General features: G+C 42.3%; 1 protein-coding gene across 2 annotated transcripts in view; it reads right to left on the reverse strand.

Annotated features, from left to right (window-relative positions):
• The window catches only part of LOC135210323 (uncharacterized), a 42,101-nt gene extending 21,269 nt beyond the window's left edge, over positions 1–20,832 (reverse strand). The window contains exons 1-3 of one of the 2 annotated variants that reach the window (XM_064243207.1): positions 20,111–20,832; positions 10,975–11,133; positions 8,524–8,649 (exon numbers count right to left, since the gene is read on the reverse strand). In XM_064243207.1, the coding sequence (XP_064099277.1) occupies positions 8,524–8,649; positions 10,975–11,133; positions 20,111–20,275 (450 nt within the window). In that variant the 5' untranslated portion in view covers positions 20,276–20,832. Of the gene's footprint in view, positions 1–8,523; positions 8,653–10,974; positions 11,134–20,110 lie in introns of both variants that reach the window. The other variant, XM_064243206.1, reaches the window with a different exon arrangement.
• Positions 20,833–26,580: the final 5,748 nt, after the last annotated feature.

The raw sequence follows: 26,580 nt of genomic DNA on the forward strand, positions 1-26,580 counted from the left end.
ATTAGTGAATATTTCTCAATAAAAAATAGCACGAATATGCAAATTTTTCGTGAATAATGAGTACGTATATGTATAAGTTCCACAGAGAAATCCACAAATAGGTGAGTCTGCAAATTGTGAGACCGTAAATAGCGAGGGGCCACTGTATAATTTTCTATTACTTTAACATTAGTGTTCATACTTCTCTAATGGCTAACCACTCAAGGAAATGGGAGTGCTTTAAGGGGGCCGGCCGGAACCCTTATATATTGTGGTATAGGGCGAAAAATGCAAAATCATGAAAAAATTCACGGAGCTTCATATGGCAATTGATAATACGTATACGAAATATTTCGTCAAAATTTCTCTTACTTTCGTAGTTACAGGGTAATTAGTTAACGTAACTCAATAAGCCTAAAACATTGATCCGTACAAGAAGATGCAACATTTCTTCTATTATCGTAAATTTTGATAATTATTGTCAAAGAAATTGGGAGAAATGGCATCTGTAGACATTCCCCTTGTCAAGAAGAGAGACTTCAGTCAGCTACCAACCAAGTCCAACCATCAGTGCGAGCACAAACTTCAAGTAGTTTACACGTTCGATTTCACCTCTGACATTCGCTTGCTTTTACATATGTTTATCTATGTTTCGGCAAGAATTTCATCATGCCAATGAGGAAAAGACAAGGAAAACATCTCGCTAACATACAGACGAAGAAAAATCGCTCAAGTATTAATACAGAATATCATAATATGCGCGTAGTTAGTGAAGAGAGAGGGGAGGGTTGCCTAGTAACGCCCCCTTCTTGCCTGACAGCACGTCACACTGTGCCCAAGGCTACGATCTTTGAGCAAAGAGATCTTCATTTATGATAAATAACATAGTTTTGGTTTTTAATACCCAAAATGGAATATGAAATTCACAATAATCATGATTTATTAAATTGTCTTTGTAAAAAGAGAGTACACCTTCGAGTTTCACCTCTGACATTCTCTTGCATTTACGTTTGTTTATCTTTCTTTCGGCAAGAATTTCATCATGCCAAAGAGGAAAATACAAGGAAAACATCTCGCTAACATACAGAAGAAGAAAATTCGCTGTAATAAGCCGAGTTAGTGAAGGGAAGAGAGAGAGTTGCGTAGGAAGGAGTGCCCCATCTTGCCTCAAGCAGTGCCCCAGGCTACGATATATGAGCAAAGGGATCATCATTTATGATTAAATTATGATAAATAAAATAGTTTTGGTTTATTAATATACAAAAAAGAAATATACATTCATAATAATCATTATTTATTAACATTGTCTTTATAGAAATACGAAGGAAAACTTTGAAAGCCTGTATCTCAAAACTATACTTATTAACCTTCAAAATCTATCTTCTCACTTAGTTTTAAAGCTATAACATTGGAATTTGGTATATAACTCAGAATGACATTATAGAACAATCAAATAGAGCCCTCATTTCCAATTTTTGTTTCGTCTTTTTTTTATAAATTTGTTTCTCCTGATTTATAGGGTTTATTTTTTTACCACATTGAAAAATTCATATCTAGCAAAAAAATGACTTTTAGAAAAAAAAACTCCCCATTCGATTGGAGGTCTACATCAGGTCTATATATGGTAGTAATCCTAGGTCTTAATATTAAATATCAAGGGAGGAGATAGAATTTGAAAAATGGTTATTTTCGGGATAAATCGCCCTGGCGTCACAAAACCGAAGGTCAGAGGCGAAAATCAAATGCGGTTTGGAGATGTCCCAAGTCACCTTATTAAGTGGTATGATTATCAAAGTCCTGTCCTTAAAAAATGGCATCAGCCGGCCGGCCCCCTTAACTGGATTCCAGGGTCAAATTGCTCGTCTCCTGTGGTGTTAACCCACAAGATTTGTTTTCAGATCAATGGTAAAAATTGAGAAAATGATATTGTTATGATACAATAAAGTTTGTTCATACTTACCTAGCAGATATATATATAGCTGTATTTTCTGAAGTCCGACAGAATTTCAAAAACTTCCGGCACACGCAGTGGTCAGCCAGGTGGTTAGTACCCATTCTCGCCGCTGGGAGGCGGGTATCAGGAACCATTCCCATTTTCTATTCATAATTTTAATTTTCACTGTCCCCTGAGGGGAGGTGGGTGGGTACTTGATTATATATATCTGCCAGGTAAGTATGAACAAACTTTATTGTATCATAACAATATCATTTTGTTCATGAAACTTACCTGTCAGATATATATATAGCTGAATCCCACCGTTGGAGGTGGGAAGGGACAGAATAGAAGGATTTTGGGAAACAAATGCATGCAAATGATTTACATCTTGGTTCCACCTGTTAGCATAGCTGGCTTCGTGGTTACTGCCACTTAAGTCTGCTTGTGCTACTAGAGTTGCCAGCGAGGTAGAGACCTATATAGCTGGCGCACTCCAGATGATCTGTCAACAGGGGCAAGACCACGACGTGACTAGACCATACTGACCATACCATGAGGGCTAAGAAGTAAAATAAATATATATATATATATATATATATATATATATATATATATATATATATATATATATATATATATATATATATATATATATCACCACCTGACCAACCTAGCCAAAGTTAAGGTGTTTTAACTAAGGCTTAAGAGTTAAGAAGTCGCCCTTGGCGGCAACTCAACAACTAAATTAAGAGCTCTTCCTAACCATTTTCTACAGGATAGGATGAGTGGTACTTCTTGCCCCCAAGATTGTGTCTGCAGACACGTATGGCCCTAGCGAGCATCAGATCTCATATGCCATCTTTACATCCCGCAGGGAGTGTGAAGTGAACACAGAGTTTCTTCGCTAAAACATGGTACTCAGGATGTTGCTGAATGCCATGCTCTGTTGAAATGCTTCCGAGGCCGCGCCCTCACCTCGTGAGCATTCAGATGCAAAAAAAGATTTCAAATCTTTGTGCAAACACAATGAAGGAGCCTTTTTGAAAGAACTCCTTAACACTAAAGCCAGGGTGTTCTTCGATATGGGCAAGTCTGGTCTTTTTCGGAACACTGCAGATTGCCCGAATGACTTCGACTTTCTTGAGTTTTATGTAGATAAAACTTGAGAGACCCGACAGGGCACAGGACTCTCTCTGGCTCCTGCCCACTAACTTGTGCCATCCTTGATTCCAAGCTCCTGGCCCAAGGACAAAACGGGTTTCCATTCTTAGGCCACAACGGAAGGCTTAGAGAACACACCGCCTTGTGTTCTCTAAAGCCAAAACTTCTGACGATGGCTTAAAACCTCACTAACCCTCTTTGTCGTATCTAGGGTGGTTAGAAGAAGGCCTTCATGATCACATGCAAGAAGTTAACAGGTAGGAGAGGTTCGAATGCTTTGACATCAAGAACTTCAGACTACGTCTAAGTTCCATATTGAAAGCTTCGATCGGGACATGCACAGTCAGTCCGTCTGTACTAAAGTCAGGTGACCGACCAGTTGACCAGTCAGACAAATCAAGGATAGCAAGGCTGTACCCTGAAGACCATAAGGCACTATTCTTCGCTGAAGGATGAGTGTCTGGACTGCCTGGGAGATTCAAGCTAAGCAAACCTTGGGGGGTGTATCAACGCAACCCAACGTCGTCAGCGAATCAACTCCTGAGCAACTCCTGACTCGAGCTTCTGGTGCCAGGAGAAAGGAGCGAGGAGCAAAAAGGTGATTCAGTCCCGAAGGACGAATGCCTGACAGTCCAACCTGGTCTCATGTTGCACGATCATCGGGGGTGTATAAACGCAACCGACTTCGTCAACAAGAAACTCAGGGCTACTATATGTCGCCTGATCTCGCACGAGTGTCTGACTCCGAGAAAACAGGTGAGACAAAAAGTAGATGGTGAGCGAGTTTCAAGATTCCACAGAACTCAAAGATCGTGAAGGGCTTTGTTGTTTGACAGAAGCAAATCTCTGAGCCCAAAGGCCGTCAACAACATATTTGCGTATTCTTTAATAGTTGTGACTGCCAGCTTATCCCATTCTTCAGACGGAAAGGGAAGACGGTAATCTTATTCCTGTCAACATCTCGATAGTCTGAACGTAGTCAGACTCAGAGCGGAGAGGTTATAGGTACCTTTCATGTTAGAGTAGACTGACTCTCTCGGAAAAGATCCTTAGAGAGTGAACTAGGAAGGACGTGACCTCTGTGAATCCAGGATCTTGAAGGCCAACATGGGGCGATCAGCGTCATTGTCGCTCCCTGTGAAGTCATAAATCATCTTATTACATTTCCTAAGCGTTTGAAAAAAGGTGAAAAAAGGGGGAAAAGACTAAACATCCATCCCCGTTCAATATCATAGGATGGCGTTTAATGGTACCGCTCCCGGATCGAGAATAAGGGAGCAGAGAAGAAGAAGCCTCTTCGTCCTCAACATAGCGAAGAGATGAATGAAAGGACGTCCCTAAAGTCTCCACAACTCTCAACATACTTCTAAAGAAAGATTCCACCCTGGAAGTCAGTAGTTGCTGCCGTCGATCGAGACGATTCGTACGGACTTTTGCAATCCTGTAACGAACCTCTAGAGGATCGTTACATTCTACACCTGTTGTATAATAGGCTCTTTCTTGTAAACTCGAACAGGGACCGAGAGAGGATACTTCTTAAGATATGAGAGAGCTGTGGAATATCAGAGTTGATCTGGACCACTGGTTCCAAAAACTCGTTGCGAGGACTGGAGGGACGACCGAATTGCTTCCACTTCTTTCAGATTATGATCCAGGACATCTGAAACCCTCTCTAGATGTCTGGCACCTTCTCTCTATCACCTCAGGTGATACTTGACGCACTGAGAGATGTTCAGAATCATTCCTAGATCTTGAATAACATTTCAGTTTCCCAGTAGGAAAAAACTGTAGAGGTCTGAATTGTACTCTATTCAGGGAAACAAACTTCTTCAGGAAGGAAATGGTCCCCAGCAGGCTCATCCATTCCCTCACTGAGTATGCTTACTTCCCTAATAAGGCTGCGCTTTGCCTAAGTAGGAGAGCATATAATAGTGCAATGTTGCGGTAGACTCGTAGTCCTATACCGTGCGGTAACGAGCACCGAAAGGATTAAGAGATATCTCTGTTGAACATAGTAAGGCAAAACGTGATTGTAGGACAGAGATATGGTTAGTCAGTCAATCCCGCAGGAGAGAGAGACGTAACCTACCGCGCATGACAGCGAACGAGCTGGTACTGTCTCGGTTGGACTGGAGGACAGTGACAGCAGCAGCTTACATTCGTCGTCTCTTACTGTTATGCGTGGGTTGCCAGCTACTCTATTCTACGAAGAAATAGGTCCATTATTTTTTAGCAGAAAGAGACTCTCAAGCTGGTATATTTAAGCAAAACAGTAGGCACTAAATATAGAAGTGCGTTTGTGTCATCATAACACTATCATACAACGGTAAAAGAAAAATCGGAAACTCCTGGAAGGCTGCAGGGAGTAACGATTAAATGCCCTTAAAATAATAGACAATAGACCTCTCGGTTGTCATCCGAAGAGGTAACTACAGCAAGCGTATATGACTTGAACCAACCAGTAGTAAAATAACGCAAGGCAAAATATTGTTATGATACAATAAAAGTTTGTTCATACTTACCTGGCAGACATATCTATAGCTGAATTCGGAAACACAGCTACATACATATCTGACAGGCAAGTTTATTGAACAAATCTTAAAGAATCGAAGCGGATAGCTCAAGCTTCTTATGTTATTGGACATAAGCGTTCATTGACGTAGCCTACAAGTCTATTACTTGTACGAGTCTGCGATTGATGAATGAGGGCTCTTCCGAATCTTGTCAATAAGAGCTTATCGCTTACGCAATATAAAGTTATGAGATGTTTGTCAATGAGAACTAACCCATTTACGGGACAGAGATATTTTGTCAATGAGGGGATACCCACTTACTTGACAAAATGATAGTATATTGTCAATGGGGGAAAGTCACTGAATTGACAAACGTAATCCAGGAAGTCGAGCATATTATTTTTCCCATTCCCGTATCAATCGAGGAAGGGGCAAGCATCCTGATAAGAGACTTGGCTTTCGGCAGGTAGGACCCCGATGTTCAACTTCGGCAGCGTAGTCCCGAACTAGGAACTAACAAAATCTATCATCTGAAAAGCCCTTTCAGATGGACTAAAAAGCTTTCAACTTAAATTTATTGGCAGTATGGCAAAGGGAGTCCTGTCTTGCGCTTTCCTGAAGAGCGTACTCTTGATGAGTGCTTTTGCAAGAATCCTACCGAACGTTGTCGAGCGTCATGACGTGCAGGACGTCGAGCTTTTACATAACCCGTAACTGCCTTATCGCAAAGTCTTGACTGCGGTAGAGCAAACGAGATCTTCCCTTGAGCTTTCCTTAACTCCATCCACCTTTGTGAAAAGCAATATTAATTGACAGAGACCTCTTGAATTCACGAAACCCGATGTCTTGCTGGGCTTCGAAGACAAAGTTGCCTGTTCACTTTAAGCTTCCTCCGAAGCACTGCTTACTTCACATTCTTTGCAGGTGAGGTAGAAGGTATCACCGAAGGTAGAGGTAAAAATTCTTTAGGTCCAAAGCTGAAACAAGGGCTTGAAGAGTTCAACAGAAACGTTCAGCCAGGCGACACACCTGGCGTGCGCTGGTGCACGCTCGGCGTCCATCCGAGCGTCCCGTCCAAGCCGAGCATCCAAAGAAGCGTGCAGAAAAGCGTCACGCTCCTAACAGGCGTCAAAACAAGCGAGAGAAACTGCCTTCAGGGAAGAGCGAGATACATCTCAGAGAAAAATCCAACTGCACGAAGCAGTCTCAGGAGAAGGGTTGATCGTGTAAGAATACGAGGGGCGAGGGAACGCCTTCTTATTCTCACAGTAACAAAGCTCGGACGTCCGTGCTCAAAAGCGTCCTGCTACTACTTCTTTTTCGTATTTCTCGGTGGAAAGACGTACACATGTTCAGGCGACGTTCGCCTTATTACTTCTCACTGAAACGCATGACGAGAGAGAGAGAGAGAGAGAGAGAGAGAGAGAGAGAGAGAGAGAGAGAGAGAGAGAGAGAGAGAGAGAGAGAGAGGTGAAGCGTCCTCCTCTATAAAGCTTCTATTTAGAGGGCACGAGTCCTTCCGAAAGCTCCAAACCCTGCGCGGGGAGGACGCTTCGGAGGACGAGAAGCAATCCTTCAGGATTCGTGCACGTGCACGTGCACGCACTTGGGCACCGACACTGCACTTAGCCACTTCACTTTTGCTCTCTAAAGCAAGCACTTTCGATTCTAAGTTACGAATCGAAAGAGTATCAGAGAAAGGGCAATACCCTCTCCAGACACTGTTTTAGGGCCCGAAGGCAACACTACAGGGTTAGGAGTAACAATCACAGAAGTAGCACTCTTCACAACAATGAAGGAGAGCGAGCACCTCTCGCAGACATATTCATAGCCCGTATGCCTTACTACAGGGTTACGCAAAATAAAGTCTACTGGAAGGTTAGCTACATACAAATCATACTTCTTCCTTATGGAATTAGACAAAGTCTCATACTCCTTCGTGCATACCAAGTGCGGATCTACCGAAGCTTTCGGTAGCCACACCCTATCTTTGCAGAAAACCCCCTCTGAAACTAGCCTAACTAGATTCAGATATCTTATGCAAAAATGAATCAAATTCAAATCAATTCAAGATAGTGTATGCCTAGCCACAAATCCAAGTAAATAAATCAAAAGACAATCAGGATACTTAGCGGCAATGAAGTTTCCAAAATCCTAAGACGGAGGTACTGAAAACAGGTGTTTCCAGCACCGGCGACAGAAAAATTATGAATAGAAAATGGGAATGGTTCCTGATACCCGCCTCCCAGTGGCGGAAATGGGTACTAACCACCTGGCCGACCACTGCGTGTGCCGGAAGTTTTTGAAATTCTGTCGGACTTCGGAAAATACAGCTATAGTATATATATCTGACAGGTAAGCTTCATGAACAAAATGAAAATTACAGTTTTGTGGGAATATGTCAGTGGGAATGGAAAAAATTACAAGAAACAGAGGAATGCTTCAGGAAGCATGATGGTTAGTCTAAAGAGGATTTAGTAGAACCTTCATTTGTTTTGTCTGAGATAAAGCTTTGCTGAAATATTATCTAAACCTCAAGACAATGCATTACTACCTGTAATTTTGTCATGTTCATGAAATTGGTAACACAAATATACTTGAAACCTAATTACAGTAAACGACCTTGTATTTCCAAGGGATGCGTTCAAGAAGCCCCCACGAATAGCTAAAATCTATGAATACATAGCAGCCCTCTAAAAAGGGTTTACACCTGAATATTTAAAGTTTTATCTGAAAAAGTGCATTTAATAAAAAAAAAAATATGAAAAAATAATCTGTGAATATTTCTCAGTGAAAAATACCGCGAATAGGCGAATTTCCAGCAAATAATGTGTATGTGAATATGTTGCATAGAAAAATCTGCGAAAAGGCAAGTCCACAAATAGCAGGGGCCCACTGTATACAGTAACTGCTTACACCGTCCATTTAACTCACCATAATATGCTCTGGGCTACTGACTGTTGGACAAAGAATGAGCCCCAAAGGGTCAAAACAATGGAGATTTCCACTAACTTCATGCATGTACGTTTGAGAGTCTGTAGATTTCTTTCTTGAAGATTCCTTCTGAAAATAAAAAATCATGTACATATTTATCCATCGATACACCAACCATGATGGACACTGATGCTTAGATGCTATTGTGATGTCAAATCTAGTTAATGAAAATTTTAAATTGGACAACAATTAGTTTAAGTTGAGAATAAATAATTACAACTCAAAAGATTTGTGTAAAGTTCATTCTTAAGCTCTTGACTCACTACTGTATCTAAAATCTATGAACTTGTTCCAAGACACCTTGTAAACTTGTAAGAAATTAAGTAACCATGATGGCTTCTTAGATACAATTAATTATGATCCTTACCAAACGTTACAAGTCCAGACCTGGTTGAATAGTTTTTGTCTATGCATTTCATTGTCTGAATAATAAGTCTTGTAACCAGGGTAGCTTAAACTAGCAGCATCTTTTTTCCTAGCAATGCCAATTATAGTTTAGATCATTGCTGGGAGATACTTTTCTTGGTCGTTAATTTCAAAAGGAAAATTTTGTTTCATACCTTCAGCACCAGTGTCTCACAAGTTAATATGTATGTGTTTAATACTTCTTTTTTGCAGTTAAGATTTATATTCTGTACATGTACTATAAACTAGGTTGATACTGGACAGTTTTGCTACTTATCTAATAATTTCCACCTTGCTGAATGAGCAAATTCTATTTCAGAGTTAAATCTAATGACATACAGAGTACGTTTTTACTATTTAGATAAAAGAATCAGCATGTCAGCTTCTTAAGACATAAACTTATTCAGGTCAAAAGGTCCTAATATAGCTAGAGGTGACCTTCGAAAGGTCCTAATATAGCTAGAGGTACCTTCGAGTAAGTTTGGGAGATTTTGGGCAGTGCTTGAGACAAAAGAAAATGGAACAGTTATCATTAGAAAGAATATCTGGATGCTTGGGAGAGGCTTCAGGCACTTAATAAATGATAAAATAATGCAAAACTATGCTGGCATTACTTTCTGCATTTTTCATTTTATGCATGGCTCCTCATCATGCATTTGTCATTTTATCAACTACTTACTACAAATATGTACAATAGTTTGCTATCTTTATATCTTGTGTGTGTATACCAGAACAATATGAAAATTACCCTCTCTCTCTTTTGAGTTTTCTGTAAAACAAATTGTGTTGGCTTTGTTTGTGCATCAAGCCGCCATCAGATCTAAGAAAAAGCTAATGAGGCTAGAGGGCTGCAAACTGGTACATATTTGGATGGATCATTCACCCTCCAATCATCAAACATACCAAATTGCAACCCTCTAGCCTCCGTAGCTTTTTTTTAAGGTTGAAGTTAGACATGGATCGTATACCTGGCAGGGATTTCCAGAGCCATGGGACGCACCCCCATCTACTGCATTTGGTGAGCAACTGGAGAGCTGCCAGTCATAGTTGATGGTTTTAGACAGAATTATACATTGTAAAGAAAACTTGATTGCGCTGAAGAAACTTGAAGAAACTTCATGCATTTTTTATTTGTTTTATATAACTCCCTTCTCCAAGTCTATCACCCATGCCAGACCAAGTTCCGCCCTTGCTTGTTCTGACATACATAATCCCAAAAATTATGATTAAAAAGAATTTTGCCACCTCAAGACATATTGAAAGGAAAATGGGCAAGATTAGTCAGATGCCATGCTCATACCATTTTCACTGGTTTTGTTAATACCTGCAGGTTTTGCTTATTTTTTAAAAGTGTTATTGACAAGATTTGGAAGTAGTTAAAAAAAAAAAACTTGTAAAATAATCAATAAAGAGGTAAAATGACAAATCTAGTGAAAAAAAATAATACAACCCAATACGTGAGCACTGACCTTCATTTAGATGTTGCTTTTTATGTGCCAAGATAAATAACTAGTATTTATATGCAATATGGTTCAATTTAACTCCGTATATAACGTCATCCATTTTTAATGACTTTTCCATGCTCTGATAATTAGAACTACAAGATTAAGGTTTCCATTGAAATTTCAGAATAGAAATAAAACCATAAAAGCTCTTGCATTTCAACACCAACTATGGGACTATTCATATGAAAAAAAAAAAAAACCATTTGGCAATTTTCCTGGATAAAAAAATACTTGGGGTAAACAACCGAGGGGGCCAGCTGCGGCCACCTTAACCGCGTTCGTACCAACCTAAAGAATAAGTACTAAACACATCCTGACACCAGAGATGGGCACCACTCTCGAGTCATATGTCGTGGAAGTACTTTTTCTGAAGGTGGGTCTGAACACGGTTAAGGTGCCCGGCCAGTCCACTCGGTTGTTTATAATTAGGATTGCGTAAAATAACAAACATTTCGTATCTGGTAAAAAATAAGAAACCTACCTGGTTCTCGGAATAAAGAGACAATTCCTCAGATTCGTGAGAGAGCAGAGGATTTTGCCCAACAGACGAACCCAAATCAAACATCTGCTGCTGCTTCTCTACAGTGCTCCCGAAACTGCTGGGCGGAAACGGATTTGGAAGCTCACTCTCTGGGCATGCCTGAAAGATAACGATCCTTAAAATTATCAAAACACGGAGACTGCCGATTGGGGGTACCTAGGTATATAAGGTAAAAAACCGCATGGTACAGGGGTGGACCATGTACGATCAATGTGTACAACCCCAAGAATAGGGTAAATCACCACGGCAGGCCAAACAGGCCACCTACAATCAATGCTTGCCACCCTCCGAAATAGTACATTATAACGCGTCCTGACACCAGAGATGGGCATCAGTCGCGACTTCTTGTTGGTGAGAAACGGAGCTAAAGACCTCTACTCTCCTTTCGAAGTAAGTATTTTCTCCAAAGTTAGAAATTAAGGCCAAATTTTAAGATTTAAACAGAGGGTACTGAAAAGGGTGGCTACGGCAGTGGAAATCTCACCAAAACGCTTTAGAAATTTTTACTTACAACTAAAAACGTTTCGAAGATTGATGCCATCTTGATGTTTACGGAGTCGCTTGTGTCAACAAACTTCCCATTTCCTGTGCTAAATCTGCACACCACTTGTACCCATAGACGCTGGGGCACTTTCATCACAACAATCGTAAACCCAACCTCTTACCAGCACTTGTTCAAGGGGACTACGGCATTCTTTGCGGCGTTTTGCGCTCTTCAATTGTTTATCAGTGTTGTCAATTGGTATGTGTTTACCCTCCAACTAGGTATAAAGACTTACACAAAACCGGGGAAATAAGTGAAATTAGCGTATCTATTTGTATTATATATACGTACATATTACAGCAATTTTATCATTACTGCATTACTATGACAACTAGAATTCATCGAAACAAGTTTGTAAATGCATCGGCGTATGTGTGACGCTCCACTAGATTGGCAACGATGAGTCATTTTTCCTCCACGTCGTCTGCTTCGTAAGTTATACATTCCGAAACATTTGTAATTTTTGGGGGTTAATTTGGTTGCCAAAAAAGGGAAAAGGGATAAATAGACATGAATTAAATAAACATTTTGAAGTAAAGTTAAACTAAATATTGAGTAAAGTAAACAATTAAGGGAATAAAGCTTTGCATCTCATAATCAGTGTTGTCGTCTGCTGCTCGTAACTGTGTTTGCGGAGTGAGTGCTTAGGAACCAGGAACCACAGCGTGGTTCAAGTGCACTGTGGAGTGAATTAAGACCAAAATGTGTATAATTACAATCAAATAAGCACTGTGGAGTTTCAGTTGTGATGGCAGTAAGGATAAAAACCACCGATTACAAGGTAAGAATGAATTCAGTTCCAACCATAACCCCGGGAATAACAAGTTTCATACTTCCACTAATATAGGCAACAAAAATGTTATTGTTATAATACAATTAAGTTTGTTCATACTTACCTGGCAGATATATATATAGCTGTATTCTCCGAAGTCCGACAGAATTTCAAAACTCGCGGCACACGCAGTGGGCGGCCAGGTGGTAGTACCCATTCCCGCCGCTGGGAGGCGGATATCAGGAACCATTCCCATTTTCTATTCATATTTTATCAGTGCCACTGTCTCCTGAGGGGAGGTGGGTGGGCACTTAATTATATATATCTGCCAGGTAAGTATGAACAAACTTAATTGTATTATAACAATAACATTTTGTTCATGAAACTTACCTGACAGATATATATATAGCTGAATCCCACCTTCGGATGGTGGGAAGAGACAGAATAGGATTTGTAGGAAACTTAAATTAAGTAGATGATATACACCTTGGTTCCTCACCTGTTAGCAAAGTAGACTCTGTGATTACTGTCACTTCAGCCTGCTTGTGCTTAATCAGAGTTGCCAGCCAGGTGGAGACCTGTAGTGCTGGTGCGCTCTGGATGCTCTGTCAACGGGGACGTGACCTCAATGTGACAAGAGCATAGAGCCATACAAATGAGGGCAACGAAGCAACTGACCACCACCTGACCAACTATCCAAGACCCCCTGAACACTAGCTAAGAGATGGGAGGTCTTCACCAAAGCCTCACCACAACCAAAAAACACAACAACTAAAAACTAACCTGGAAACTAACTAAGGGATAGGAGAGAGCTACCTTCAGCCCCCAAGACTGTGTCTGCAGAAACCGTATGGGCCCAAGAGAACACAGTCCTCGTATATCGTTCTCACATCTCTCAAGTAGTGTGAGGCGAATACTGAATTGGCTCCGTCCAAAAGGTGGCGTCAAGGATGTCCTTGATCGCATGTTCCTTTGGAAGGCAAGCGAGGTTGCGACAGCTCTGACCTCGTGAGCTTTCACTCGCAAGAGGCTCAAATCGATCTGTGGGTAAGACGAATGAGCCTCTTTAATGACGTCCCTCAGAAAGAACGCCAAGGCATTCTTGGATAATGGTATATCGGGCCGTTTAACCGAACACCAGAGATTATCTGAGGGACCTCGTACTTCCTTAGTCTTGTGGACATAAAACTTTAGAGCCCTGACAGGGCACAGGACTCTCTCAGGTTCTTGGCCCACAAGGCTTGTCATACCCTTAATTTCAAAGCTCCTTGGCCAAGGGTTCGACGGGTTTTCATTCTTTGCTAAGAAAGTGGGACTCAAAGAGCAGACCGCATTGGTCACCTTTGAAGCCCACTCGCTTACAAATGGCTTGAATTTCGCTAACTCTCTTCGCCGTCGCCAGAGCAGTTAGGAAAAGAGCCTTCTTCGTCAAGTTCCTAAGAGACGCTTCATGTAGAGGTTCGAAAGGACTCGACATTAACAGTCTAAGGACTAAATCCAAGTTCCAAGAAGGAGGCCTCGCCTGAGGAATCTTGGATGTCTCAAAAGATCTCAGGAGATCGTGAAGATCTCTGTTGTCAGACAGGTCTAGTCCTCTGTGTCGGAAGACTGCTGACAGCATACTCTTATATCCCTTGATGGTCGGGACAGCCAGCTTCTGCACATTTCTTAAAAATAGCAGGAAATCGGCTATCTGGCTCACAGAGGTAGTGGAAGAGGAAATTCCCTCCTTTCTACACCATGCCCTGAAGGAAGCCCACTTCGACTGGTAAACAGCTCTCGAGGAAGTTCTCCTAGCATTGGCGATCGCCTTTGCAGCTGCTTTAGAAAAACCTCTCGCTCTGGCCAACTTTTCGATAGTCTGAACGCAGTCAGACCCAGAGCGGAGAGGTTTCGGTGATATCTTGCGAAGTGGGGCTGTCTGAGTAGATCTTTCCTCCAGGGCAACGTCCTCGGAAAGTCTATGATGAAGGACATTACCTCCGTGAACCATTTCCTTCGCGGGCCACATCGGGGCGACAGGGTCAACCTCGTCCCCTCCGATGCCGGCGAACTTCCTTACTACTTCCCCCATGATCTTGAATGGCGGGAAGGCATACAAGTCCCGGTTCGTCCAGTCCCAGAGCAGAGCGTCTATAGCGACTGCTCCCGGATCCAGCACAGGGGAGCAATAAAGAGGCAACCTCTTTGTTCTCGACGTCACAAATAGGTCGACTAACGGACACCCCCACAGTCTCCAGAGCTCTCGACAGACGTCCTGGTGCAACGTCCATTCCGTCGGCAGGATCTGATCCTGTCGGCTGAGAAGGTCTGCTCTGACGTTCTGGACTCCTGCGATAAATCTCGTCAGGATCCTTATCCGTCTCGCATCTGCCCACAGCAGAATCTCCCTCGCTAAATAAAAAAGAGGACGGGAGTGTGTACCTCCCTGCTTCTTTAGGTACGCAAGGGCTGTGGTGTTGTCCGAGTTGACTTGGACTACTTTCTCTGCAACCTTTTGTTGGAAGAACTGTAGCGCCAGAAAAACCGCCGCTAGTTCCTTCACATTGATGTGCCAGGACACCTGTTACCCCCTCCAGGTGCCTGACACTTCCTCCCCCTCCCAGTGTTGCTCCACATCCCGACACCGAGGCGTCGGAAAACAACACTAGGTCTGGGCTCAGAAGCTTTAGGGACAACCCCTCTCGAAACTTCCGAGGATCTAACCACATCTTTACATGGTTCTTCACCGATTTGGTGATGAAAAGGGTCGCATTCAGATCCTCTCTGACTCTCCATTCGTCTGCTAAGAAAAACTGGAGAGGTCTGAGGTGTAGTCTTCCCAGGGAAACAAACTTTTCCAGCGAGGAAAATGGTCCCCAGCAGACTCATCCACTCCCTCGCCGAGCAAGCTTCCTTCCCCAGGAAGGCCGAAACTCTCTCTAAGCCTTGCAGCTGTCGTTCCTGGGACGGAAAACGCTCGAAAAGCCACTGAATCCATCTGAATCCCCAGATACACGATGGACTGTGTGGGGTCAGATGCGACTTTTCGAGGTTGACCAGAAGTCCCAGGGACTTCGCCAAGGCCAACGTGAAGTGAAGGTCCTTCAGACGACCTTTCTTCTGACGATGCTCTGATCAGCCAATCGTCGAGATACAGGGACACTCTTATTCCTGCAGAATGTAACCATCTCGCTACGTTTTTCATGAGCATGGTAAATACCATCGGAGCCGTGCTTAAACCGAAACAAAGAGCTCGGAATTGCCAAACTTTGTCCCTTAGCATAAACCTCAGAAATTCTTCTTGAAAGAGGGTGGATAGGCACGTGAAGGTATGCGTCCTGTAGGTCCAAGGACACCATCAGTCGCCCGGTCTTAAGGCGCCTAGAACCGACTGAAGGTGTTTCCATCTTGAATTTTTTCTTTTCTACGAAAAAGATTCAGGCTGCTTACGTCCAAGACTGGACGCCACCCCGACGACTGCTTTGGTACCAGGAAAAGTCTGTTGTAATATCCTGGTGACCCCAGGTCTAAGACCTGCTCCACCGCTCTTTTCTTGATCATTTGATCCAAAAGATCTAAAAGAACCTGATGTTTCTCCCCTTGATACGACGGGGAAAGATCTCTGGGAGTCGTAGAAAGAGGAGGAGGGTCCACAAAGGGGATCTTGTAACCCCTGTCCACATATCTTGAGGACCACGCATCTGTATCTCTCTCTCCACGCCCCGCAAAGAACTTTAGCCTGGCTCCGACCGGCATCTGAAGGACTTTCTTCTCACTTAGAGGATTTAGGTTTGAAGGAAGCCTCCTTCTCTTGCAAGTCCTCTCCCTCGAGGAGCAGCTCTCGAGGGAGGAGCGCTACGAAAGGGTTTAACCTTCCTAGGAGGTCGTCCAGACGACGACGTGGTAGGGACTGCGGGACGTCTTGAAGACTGGGCCAAGAGGTCCTGGGTAGCCTTCTCTTGTAGGCTCACTGCCAGGTCCCTTACCATAGCCTGGGGGAAGAGATGGCTCGAAAGAGGTGCAAAGAGAAGCTCCGCTTTCTGCGATGCAGAAACAGACCTCGCTGTAAAATTGCAGAAAAGCGCTCTCTTCTTGAGGAAAGCAGTGCCGAAATGAGACACTAACTCTTCCGAACCATCCCTGACGGCCTTGTCCATGCAAGACAACACATTGGACAGCTCCCCCAGACTCAAAGAATCAGGACTCCTAGTTTGAAGATCCAGGACTCCTTCGCACCAGTCTAGGAAGTTAAAGACTTCCAGAGTCCTTAACAGACCTTTCATGTGATGGTCAATCTCCGTTGGTGTCCATGAAATCTTAGCGGTCGATAAAAGAGATCTCTTCTGGGCGTCTACCAGACTAGCAAAGTCCCCTTGGGAAGACGACGGGATCTTAACTCCTACTTCAGCTTTGGTCTCATACCAAATGCCGCCTCTCCCACTGAGTCTTGAAGGCGGAAGGGCGAAAGTCGACTTCCCCTGATCCTTCCGACGTTCCATCCAATCCTGCAACTTCTTGAACGCTCTCTTAGTGGACAAGGAAGTCTTCATCTCCACCACCTCCGGAACCTTGCACGACTTCGAAGACGAAAACTGAGAGGGTGGAGACTTGGGAGCTGCAGGCTGGAACTTCTCACCAAACGAAGAACGTAAAAGACGAACCAGCACCTTGTAGTCGGAAACCGACGAAACTGACGGCTGTTCTTCCTCAACTGAGTCCGCCGGACTACTAAGCTCTCCTTCCTCCCGAAGAGGCAAAGGAGATTGAACCTCTGGCGAGGGCGTGCGCCCAACGGGTCTAGCCTTCAACAAAGGCTTTCGAGGATGACTAATATCAGCCTCTTCAAAGCGACCGACCTTCTGTCGATCCTTAGAGCTCGAACCACAAAGAGCGTCCTGACCGCGCTGCGCGTCAAGAGAGGCTACTCTTAGTCTCTCTCGAGGAGCGTCCTTACGTTTTACGCTCAAGCGTCCAGCTTTCGCTTTCAAAGCGTCCTTCTGGGCGCTCTCGAAAGCCTTCTCCACAGGCAAAGCGTCAAGCAAAACATCCCGACGAGCGTCTTCAAAAGCGTCCTGCCGAGCGTCTTCAAAAGCGTCCTCCAAGGCGTCCTGACATGCGGGCGGAGACAGAGACGAACGAGGAGACGGAGAAGGAGACTGCCTCGTCCTCTTGACAGGCAGTCTAGCGTCCTTCCTTCGTTTAGGCTCAACTGCTGCTGGGCGAGTCCTTCTGAGCCATTAAGGCCGACAATTGGTCTTGAAGCGACACAAGAATACTCTTCGTTGGTGAAGAACCGAGAGGAGGTGAAGGGCTGCGCCTGCGAGAAGACGAGGGGCGGGGGGACGCCTCCTTCCTTCTCACAGGTACAGCAACCTGCCTCTCCGAGGCGCGAGAGAAGCGCTTCTCAGCGTCGTCCTCGGACGACGTCCTACCTCTCTTCTGTGGAGGAAACGAGTCATACGACGCAGGCGAAGACCGCAACGATAGCGGAGAGAGGGGACGTAAAGCGTCCTCCCTAGGAAAAGTCCTTTTCAACGGACGCGAGTCTCTCCGAGCGCTCCACCCCTTGCGCGGGGAGGGCGCCTCGGAGGACGAAAAACAGTCCTTAAGGATGCGAGCCTGAGCACGCTCCTTGGCAGCCTGGGAAGTAGCAACAGGTCCTGCCGAAGGGACGCCAGATCGGTGGGGAGCCCCCGTAACCCTCTTGCGGCTTTCGACATGCCCACTCCCTGAGTTCTGGGAGTCCGACAGAGGTCTAGACCTAGAGGCATTATGGGGCCGATCTGACGCCCCCTCCACAACACTAGGGGCACGATCACACACTTTACTCGAGCCGTTTTCAAGGGCCAACACTTTGGACTCTAGAGTGCGTAAAGACTCTAGAATCAGAGAAAGGGCATTACCTTCTCCAGACACAGAACTAGGGCCCTCAGGCAACAACACAGGATTAGGTGAAGCAAATTCTACTGGTGTTAAAATAGGAGAAATGTTACTTCCCTTACCTTTCGTAGAACCGCTCTTGGAGGAAGACCTCCTGATCCTATCGCGCTCCAACTTACGCCGATAGGATTCATACACCTTCCATTCATCCTCAGTCAAACTTTTGCATTCAATGCAACGATCAACCAGCAAACAAACATGCCCCCTACACCCCATACATACTGTGTGGGGGTCTACCGATGATTTCGGTAGCCTCACCTTGCAATCACTTCTCACACACACTCTGAAGCTCACTGAACTTGATCCCGACATCACGTTCATAGAAAAGCCAATCCAAAATCCAAAAACAGTCCACTATCGCGTATGCCAATCCAACAATCCAGAGTCAAAACCAAAAGTCAATCCAGATACTTATAACGAGTCAAATCCAAACATCCTGGGCGGAGGTCTGTAAACAGGTGTTTACCGACCGGCGACAGAAAAAAATATGAATAGAAAATGGGAATGGTTCCTGATATCCGCCTCCCAGCGGCGGGAATGGGTACTACCACCTGGCCGCCCACTGCGTGTGCCGCGAGTTTTGAAATTCTGTCGGACTTCGGAGAATACAGCTATATATATATCTGTCAGGTAAGTTTCATGAACAAATGTTGTTTTATTGTGCTGATTACAACTGCAATCTTGAGTAAGATCAATAAACGTTACATATCTACGCTAACATTGTTCAAATGAGTGCTGGGAAGGCTGGGGAAAGATGGTGGCCGTCACTGATGAGAACCTTCCATGCAAAACGTAGCCGCCATATTGGATTTCAAAACTGCCTTGAAAACATACCTATTTTACGAAGAGCTCACATGCTTATTTTAGTTCGTATGGGGCTTTCATATATCACATTATGTTGACGAAACTTCAGTCTTTTAAATGGTATGCTTAGAGTTGCAATTGTATTCTTGTTTCACCAATTAAATATCGAGTGAATAAGACCCGTCCACCATGATGAGGGTTGGCCTGCCGTGGTGTTCTACCCTAGTACATTATAACGCGTCCTGACACCGGAGTAGAGGTCTTTAGCTCCGTTTCTCACCAACAACAAGTCGCGTCTGATGCCCATCTCCGATGTCAGGACGCGTTATAATGTACTTTTTTGGGGGTTGTACACATTGATCGTACATGGTCCACCCCTGTACCATGCGGTATTTTACCCTATTTTTTCCCCTACCTAATAACTGCCACAAAATCTAATGGGGAAACAACCGAGTGTACTAGCTGATACAGTCTTGCCCGCTTGTTGATCCACCTTCCGAAAAAAGTACTTTTCTTTTGCTTACTTAGAATGGAGAGTAGAGGTCTCGAGGTGTTGCTCCCACCACCGATGACTCTTGACTGGTACCCATCTCCATTGTCAGGACGTGTTAAAGTACTTTTTCGGAGGGTGGATCCACACGCGGGCAAGACTTGGTCAGCTAGTCCACTCGGTTGTTTCCCCTAATGTACCCTAACCTAACCGAGGGCATTTCGCCTTGACCTAACCTGGGTAGGGGGGTTTGGCCCCACCCCCTTCCTAGCCTACTTTAGACCCAATGATTTGACATATTTTATGTCATATATCAAATAGTTTATGTCTACGTTTCTGAACGTCAATTTTTAATGGGTAATATAAAGATATTGATCGTTAATAGAGGATTACATAAAGTCATACTACAAACCTCCCCTTAGGGTGGTCCCCCTCCCAAGCTCCCCCCAAAACCACCAGTCCCCTCCGTATGCCACTGAACCCAACCATACGTGAATACATGACAAATTACGGTAAATTAGTATACACGACTTGCACAACAGACCTGGATAATATTCGGACTGGTGACTGCGACACTGCGGACACACCGAGTGGCTCTCGGGGTTGAAGACGAAGTTTCGGACACTCCGACGATGACCCGACAGCCGGGATTATTGGCCGCCAGCCGCCCCCCGATGCCGAACTTGACGCAGCGCAGACATAACGCCATGGCGAGGGCACTTCGTCACAGTCCCGGGCACTCAAGGGTTAATCGAGATCTTGGGTAGAAAAGCGACACCGGCCGTCCGACTCAGACTTACTATGTCGTCATTGAGGTTCCAGCATTCCTCGGGCGAGCAGACGATGTCGGGAACGCGTGTTCCAGTTTGTTAGGAATCGCTATGTCCGTCGCCAGTCACCCGGTTTGACTTGAGTATTATTGCGTAGTGGGGTCCAAGTCGATCTAACTGCTTTAAGATCCGCGATGGGAGATAATTTCGGTGATGTACGATTTTCTCAAGACTTACGTCATCGAGGCGATTTCGAGTCGAGAGACCGGGAACTTCAACTTTCAAAACATTCCAGAAATTCGACGAAAGTGTAAACATCGGCGAGTTTCAATCTATCACCTACGCAATTTTCATATTATATTTAGTATTAGAAAACAGACGACCGAAACTAACTAGGTTTGGTGGTTAATATAATTGTTCTTGCGTAGATAAGCACTTAAGAAGAAGATACGAGAGCAAACGCGCGCGCCCTTGGTGTCATTTGACTCGGGGAACTGACACACTGAGCACAGCCGAAGGGAAAGATAATTCGTGTTAGATTATCATATCTTTATGCCAGCACAGCCCTTGCTCCTGGAGCAACCCACGAAAAAGTGGGTCAGTGTGCACATTTCTAAACAAACAATAATAAAAGAAGTATATAGGTATGCGAACGCGAAACACAATAAATGTATAAACCAGTTTGAACATATACGAATCAATACTTAAAACACACTAGACCCTACTAACAAAAGCAACAATTTATCGTTATAAAGAACGTATTGGCAACACAATCAGTCTCATGATGATGAAATCAATGAACACAATTGTCGTTATCTTTTTTTTATATATAGTAACAAACAGACCAAGCCACAAGTAGAAATGTCGGCCTATGGGCGGATAACTCCACTTCCGAGTCGTGGATAAATGCATACACATACACACACAAGAGAGCGTAAGTAAGTTTTTAGGGTCTGAAGCATTTCAACACCGATGCTACAAAAGAGTTGTTTTGCAAAGATAACACAACGATAGATAAAACTCTCTCTCTCCAAAAGATCTGTGTTTTGCAAAGATAACAAAACGATAGATAATAATATTCTCTCTCTCTCTCTCTCTCTCTCTCTCTCTCTCTCTTCTTCTCTTCTCTCCTTCTCTCTCTCTCGTCATCGTCTCTCTCTCTCTCTCTCTCTCTCGGCAAGATATATATATATATATATATATAATATATATATATATATATATATATATGTATATATATATGTATATATATATATATATATATATATATATATATATATATATATATATATATATAGCAATACACCACAGGAAAATGATAGTCAGAAATCCAAGCGCTTTCGTCTTTACTCAGACATTGTCAAGGAGTTAATGAAATACAATTGGAGAGAAAGGTCTCAGGTACAAAACAAGATCAAGAATACCAGATGGTTAATTGTCAAAAGGGTGAAAATTAAAAGAGATAATCCACGATTATCGGATATCACACGGTCACAAACCTAACCGAAATTACAAAATACCTTTACAGTCCAAAACATGTAAAAATTGAATATATTAATTTTGTTGCTTATATTTATCTACAACTTTTTTCATAATGAAAGCATCAAGTTTAAATAAACCAAGACTTAAATTTAGAACATTTCTATTATTTGACTTGATGAAACACGATTCAATGATATTCCTTTTAACTGTGTCATTACATGGGATTAAGGCTCTTGCTTGACTCCAGTTAATAGGATGGTCTAAATCTCTCATATGTATGAATAATGCATTCGATATTTGCCCAGTTCTCACAGAATATTGATGTTGTTTGAGACGTTGTGAGAGAGATTTACCGGTTTGTCCGTAATAGACTTTATCACACTTTTTGCAAGGAATTTCATATATGCAGCCTGGAAGATCTTTAGGAGAATTTTTTATTATTAAACTCTTGACATTAATATTACTGAAAACAACATTTATGTTAAAAAGCTTTAAAATTCTAGGAATATCTAAAAACCTTTCATCATAGGGTAATTTTAGAATGTTATGCTTACTAAATTCAAGTTTGTCATTAGTTGAATAAAATGTTTTTCTAGCTTTTTTCCATGCCACATCTATAAAAGTCCTTGGGTATTTAAGTTTCAATGCAATATCATAAATAGTTTTAATTTCAGCGTCAATAAACTGCGGGCTACAGACACGTAAAGCCCTTAGGAGCATCCCAGAAAAAACAGAGAATTTAACATTTTGAAGGTGATTTGAGTAGTAATGAACAAAAGAGGCAATGTTAGTTGATTTTCGAAAGACTGAAAAGGTGAAATTTCTATCATTTCTATAGACAGTTACATCAAGAAAATTCAAATTATAATTTCTTTCTTCCTCTACAGTAAATTTTATAGAAGGGACTAAATTATTGAGATTATTAAGGAATTCCTGGAGATTTTCATGAACTGGCCAAATACAGAAAATATCATCCACATATCTAAACCAAATAACTTTTTGGGGCAAAAAGTTATTTGGCTTTGACCATTTAATTAAACAGTTTACACCGCAATGCACCTCCCTATCTTATATGTATGGTTTAGTCAAGACACATAAAATAAATAACCCTATCAGACCAATCATTAGTTCAGTGGGCTCAGTTACGTATAATTTATCTAAATGGCTTGTAAAAATTCTTACATTATTCGTACATATGAGAGATTTAGACCATCCTATTAACTGGAGTCAAGCAAGAGCCTTAATCCCATGTAATGACACAGTTAAAAGGAATATCATTGAATCTTGTTTCATCAAGTCAAATAATAGAAATGTTCTAAATTTAAGTCTTGGTTTATTTAAACTTGATGCTTTCATTATGAAAAAAGTTGCAGATAAATATAAGCAACAAAATTAATATATTCAGTTTTTACATGCTTTGGACTAAAGGTACTTTGTAATTTCGATTAGGTTTGTGACCGTGTGATATCCGATAATCGTGGATTATCTCTTTTAATTTTTACCCTTTTGACAATTAACCATCTGGTATTCTTGATCTTGTTTTGTACCTGAGACCTTTCTCTCCAATTGTATTTCATTAACTCCTTGACAATGTCTGAGTAAAGATGAAAGCGCTTGGATTTCTGACTATCATTTTCCTGTGGTATTCGCTTATTTATTAAGTCACGTGCATCTACAGTGATTTTTTAAGCATATATATATATATATATATATATATATATATATATATATATATATATATATATATGTATGTATGTGTGTGTGTGTTTATGAAGATGGAAAGTGTGTTCAAGATGAAAACTAGAGAAAAGGGCAAGTAACAATATCAGAAAAGAACTCACGGTGAAAAATGCAAATGCAGAGTGATTGGACACGTAAACTTGCTGAATGTGGCAGATACAGATGAGAGATGATCTAAATTGTGCAAGAGTAGAAGAGGTTAGTTTAAATCTGAGAGTGCTAGTGGAGGTGGTTGCTGATAAATGCAGGGAGGGCAATTATAAGCAGCTGAATAATGATGAATGAACTTGGACTTGATGGGATTACAAGAACTATGGAGAAATGTAATTGAGTGGCTGACCAGTATGTGTTACGGCACTATTAAGGTGTTTTTTTTTATATATATAAAGGAAAGGTTCCAATGCAGCACGCGAGAGAGAATGACTGTGTCTTTGTATAAGAATAAAGTGATAGAAGTGACTGTAAGAACTATAGGGTATGATATTACTTAATATACCAGGAACGTCTATGCCAGCGGTTGGGGGGGCGGGGAGAAGAGCATATGAAAAAAAAATGGATATGCAAAGAAAAATACAGGTTTAGACATAAAAAGTGAGTCTCTGGAATAACATGACAAAGTTGAGACGCAAAGCGGAAGTGTTATATACAGAATTGTATTGTGATAACTTCCGTGCACCGATTTGTTTTTAGAGCTTGGGGGTGGGGGGGCACACTAAGGGGAGGTTTGTAGTATGTCTTTTGGTAACCCTCTATTAACTATCAATATCTGTATATTACCTATTGAAAATTGACATACAGAAACGTACACATAATTTTGAAAAAAAGGAAAAACACTCAAATAATTCCCGTAATTTGCATTTAAAAGACTCGACGAAAAGTGGCAAGAAATCGTAATCAAATAGTATGAATGTAATTAATGGAGATAGTGATGAATTTTAACGATAAATACACTCTGATTATGTAGTAAATACTTCCCACGAGTCACCATTGAGTGAGCTAGATATAAGACACTGGAAGTCTTCTCCGTTAAAGGAAGTGGAATACAAAATTAAGGCCAAAGGCCAAGCACTGGGACCTATGAGGTCATCCAGTACTGAAGATGTTGAGAATAAGAAGGTTTGAAAGGTGGAGCAGGAGGAAAACCTCAAAGCAGTTGCACTCCGAAATAATAGTTAGGAGAAAGTGGAAAGCTAGATGGAAGAAAAAGAATATGAACGGAGGTACAGTAAAAAATGAATGACAAGGGTCGCTTCTCGGGTCGAAGGGAAGATGCAAAGAACCTAAGTAATGCCTACAGTGCACCATATACACAGCTACGGGGCGTTCTCTATCATGTTTGTTTGTTTGTATAGCGCTTTTACGTTGCATGGAACCAGTGGTTATTCAGCAACGGGACCAACGGCTTGACGTGACTTCCGAACCACGTCGAGAGTGAACTTCTATCACCAGAAATACACATCTCTCACTCCTCAGTGGAATGGCCGAGAATCGAACCCGCGGCCACCGAGGTGGGACGCTAATACCATACCAACCACGCCGCTGAGGCGCTTGTTCTCTATCAGGAAAATGAACCAAAGGATAGTTAACTACACAGTCATCATCTTGAAAGTGAGAATAATCACCTCAAGTAACTTCAAAGGTGACAAGGTATGGTGTAAAAAAACATAAGTCTTGTTGCTGCTATAGTAGATTCACATCAACCTTGCATTTGATGTCTAGGTCCGTCCCTTACAAAGCTCCTGATTGGCTGTTGACAAGCCAATCACAGGGCTGGAAACTCTCAGTCTCAAAAGTATCCCTCAGGAGAGAGACCGAGAATTTCCAGCCCTGTGATTGGCCTATCAACAGCCAATCAAGAGCGTCGTAAGGGACTGGCCTAGACATCAAATGCACGGTTGATATGAATCTACTACAGTATGGCTACCGTATCAGAGGTTTCAAACAGCATCCCAGCCTAAGCGAGGAGGTTCTTATACCTCTTGTGATGTGGGATTATGTTCTCCGGCAAGGCATACTACTGGCTCGTAATCTAAGTTGCACAAAAGGAGTTACCTACCATTTTGATAAATGATTTAGGGGGTTAAGTGGTCGGTTGCCTGAGGAATCTTCCACTCCTACAGTTAGCGGCATGGAAAATGTATATCTTTATAAAGCATAATAAAGCGTTCATTGAGAATACAAGGAGTTACAAGGATTAGGATGTCTCAAAGACTTGTTAGTCCATCCGAGGAGACATCGTGTACTCACTTATCTGTAGGAGCAGGTTTTACTGTGCATTCACAGAGTCCTAATGATTTTGTCTGGCTTTCTTTTAAACTCTTCCACACTGTTGCTGTTTACAACTTCTGGTGGCAGTTTATTCCACGTGACACATATCTTGTATATAAAGAAGTTCCCACAATGGGATGTGTTGCCTCTTCAGTTCTAGTCTCCATCCATTATTTCTTGTCTGGTTTTCGTTTTATGTAAATAGATTACTGTCTACTTTTGTTATGCCTTTCAGTATTTTAAATGTTTCTGTTAGTTGTCATCGCAATCGTCGTGTTTCTAAGCCATACATGTTCAGGCTCTCTAATCGTCTTCGGTAACCTATTTGCTTGATGGATGGAATTAACTTTGTGGCTCTTGTTTGTTTCATTGTTTCTGTATTTGAACTGCCTCTTTATGTATCCCACTAGTTTCTACGCCTTCTTTTCTGCTTTTATGCACTGTTTTGTGGACTTTAAGTCCTCGGTAATAATGACTCCAAGGTCCTCCTCTTGTTCTACACTATTTATATCATTCCCAAGAAGCATGTAGCTGGCATGAGGGTTGTTTGTTCCTATTTGTAACACTTTACACTGATCTACGTTAAAATGCATTTGCCATTTTTTTACCACTCCTATTTTCATTAGATAATTTCTTAAACTTTCCACTGCATCTGGGTCTGGTGCATTTACACCTAGTTTGGTGTCATCTGCACATTTGGCTATCCTGCTAGTTAAGCCTACATCAATGTCATTAATGTAAATCAAAAACAAGA

The sequence above is a fragment of the Macrobrachium nipponense genome, chromosome 39, assembly GCF_015104395.2.
Source record: "Macrobrachium nipponense isolate FS-2020 chromosome 39, ASM1510439v2, whole genome shotgun sequence".
In the NCBI taxonomy this organism is placed as follows: Eukaryota; Metazoa; Arthropoda; class Malacostraca; order Decapoda; family Palaemonidae; genus Macrobrachium; species Macrobrachium nipponense.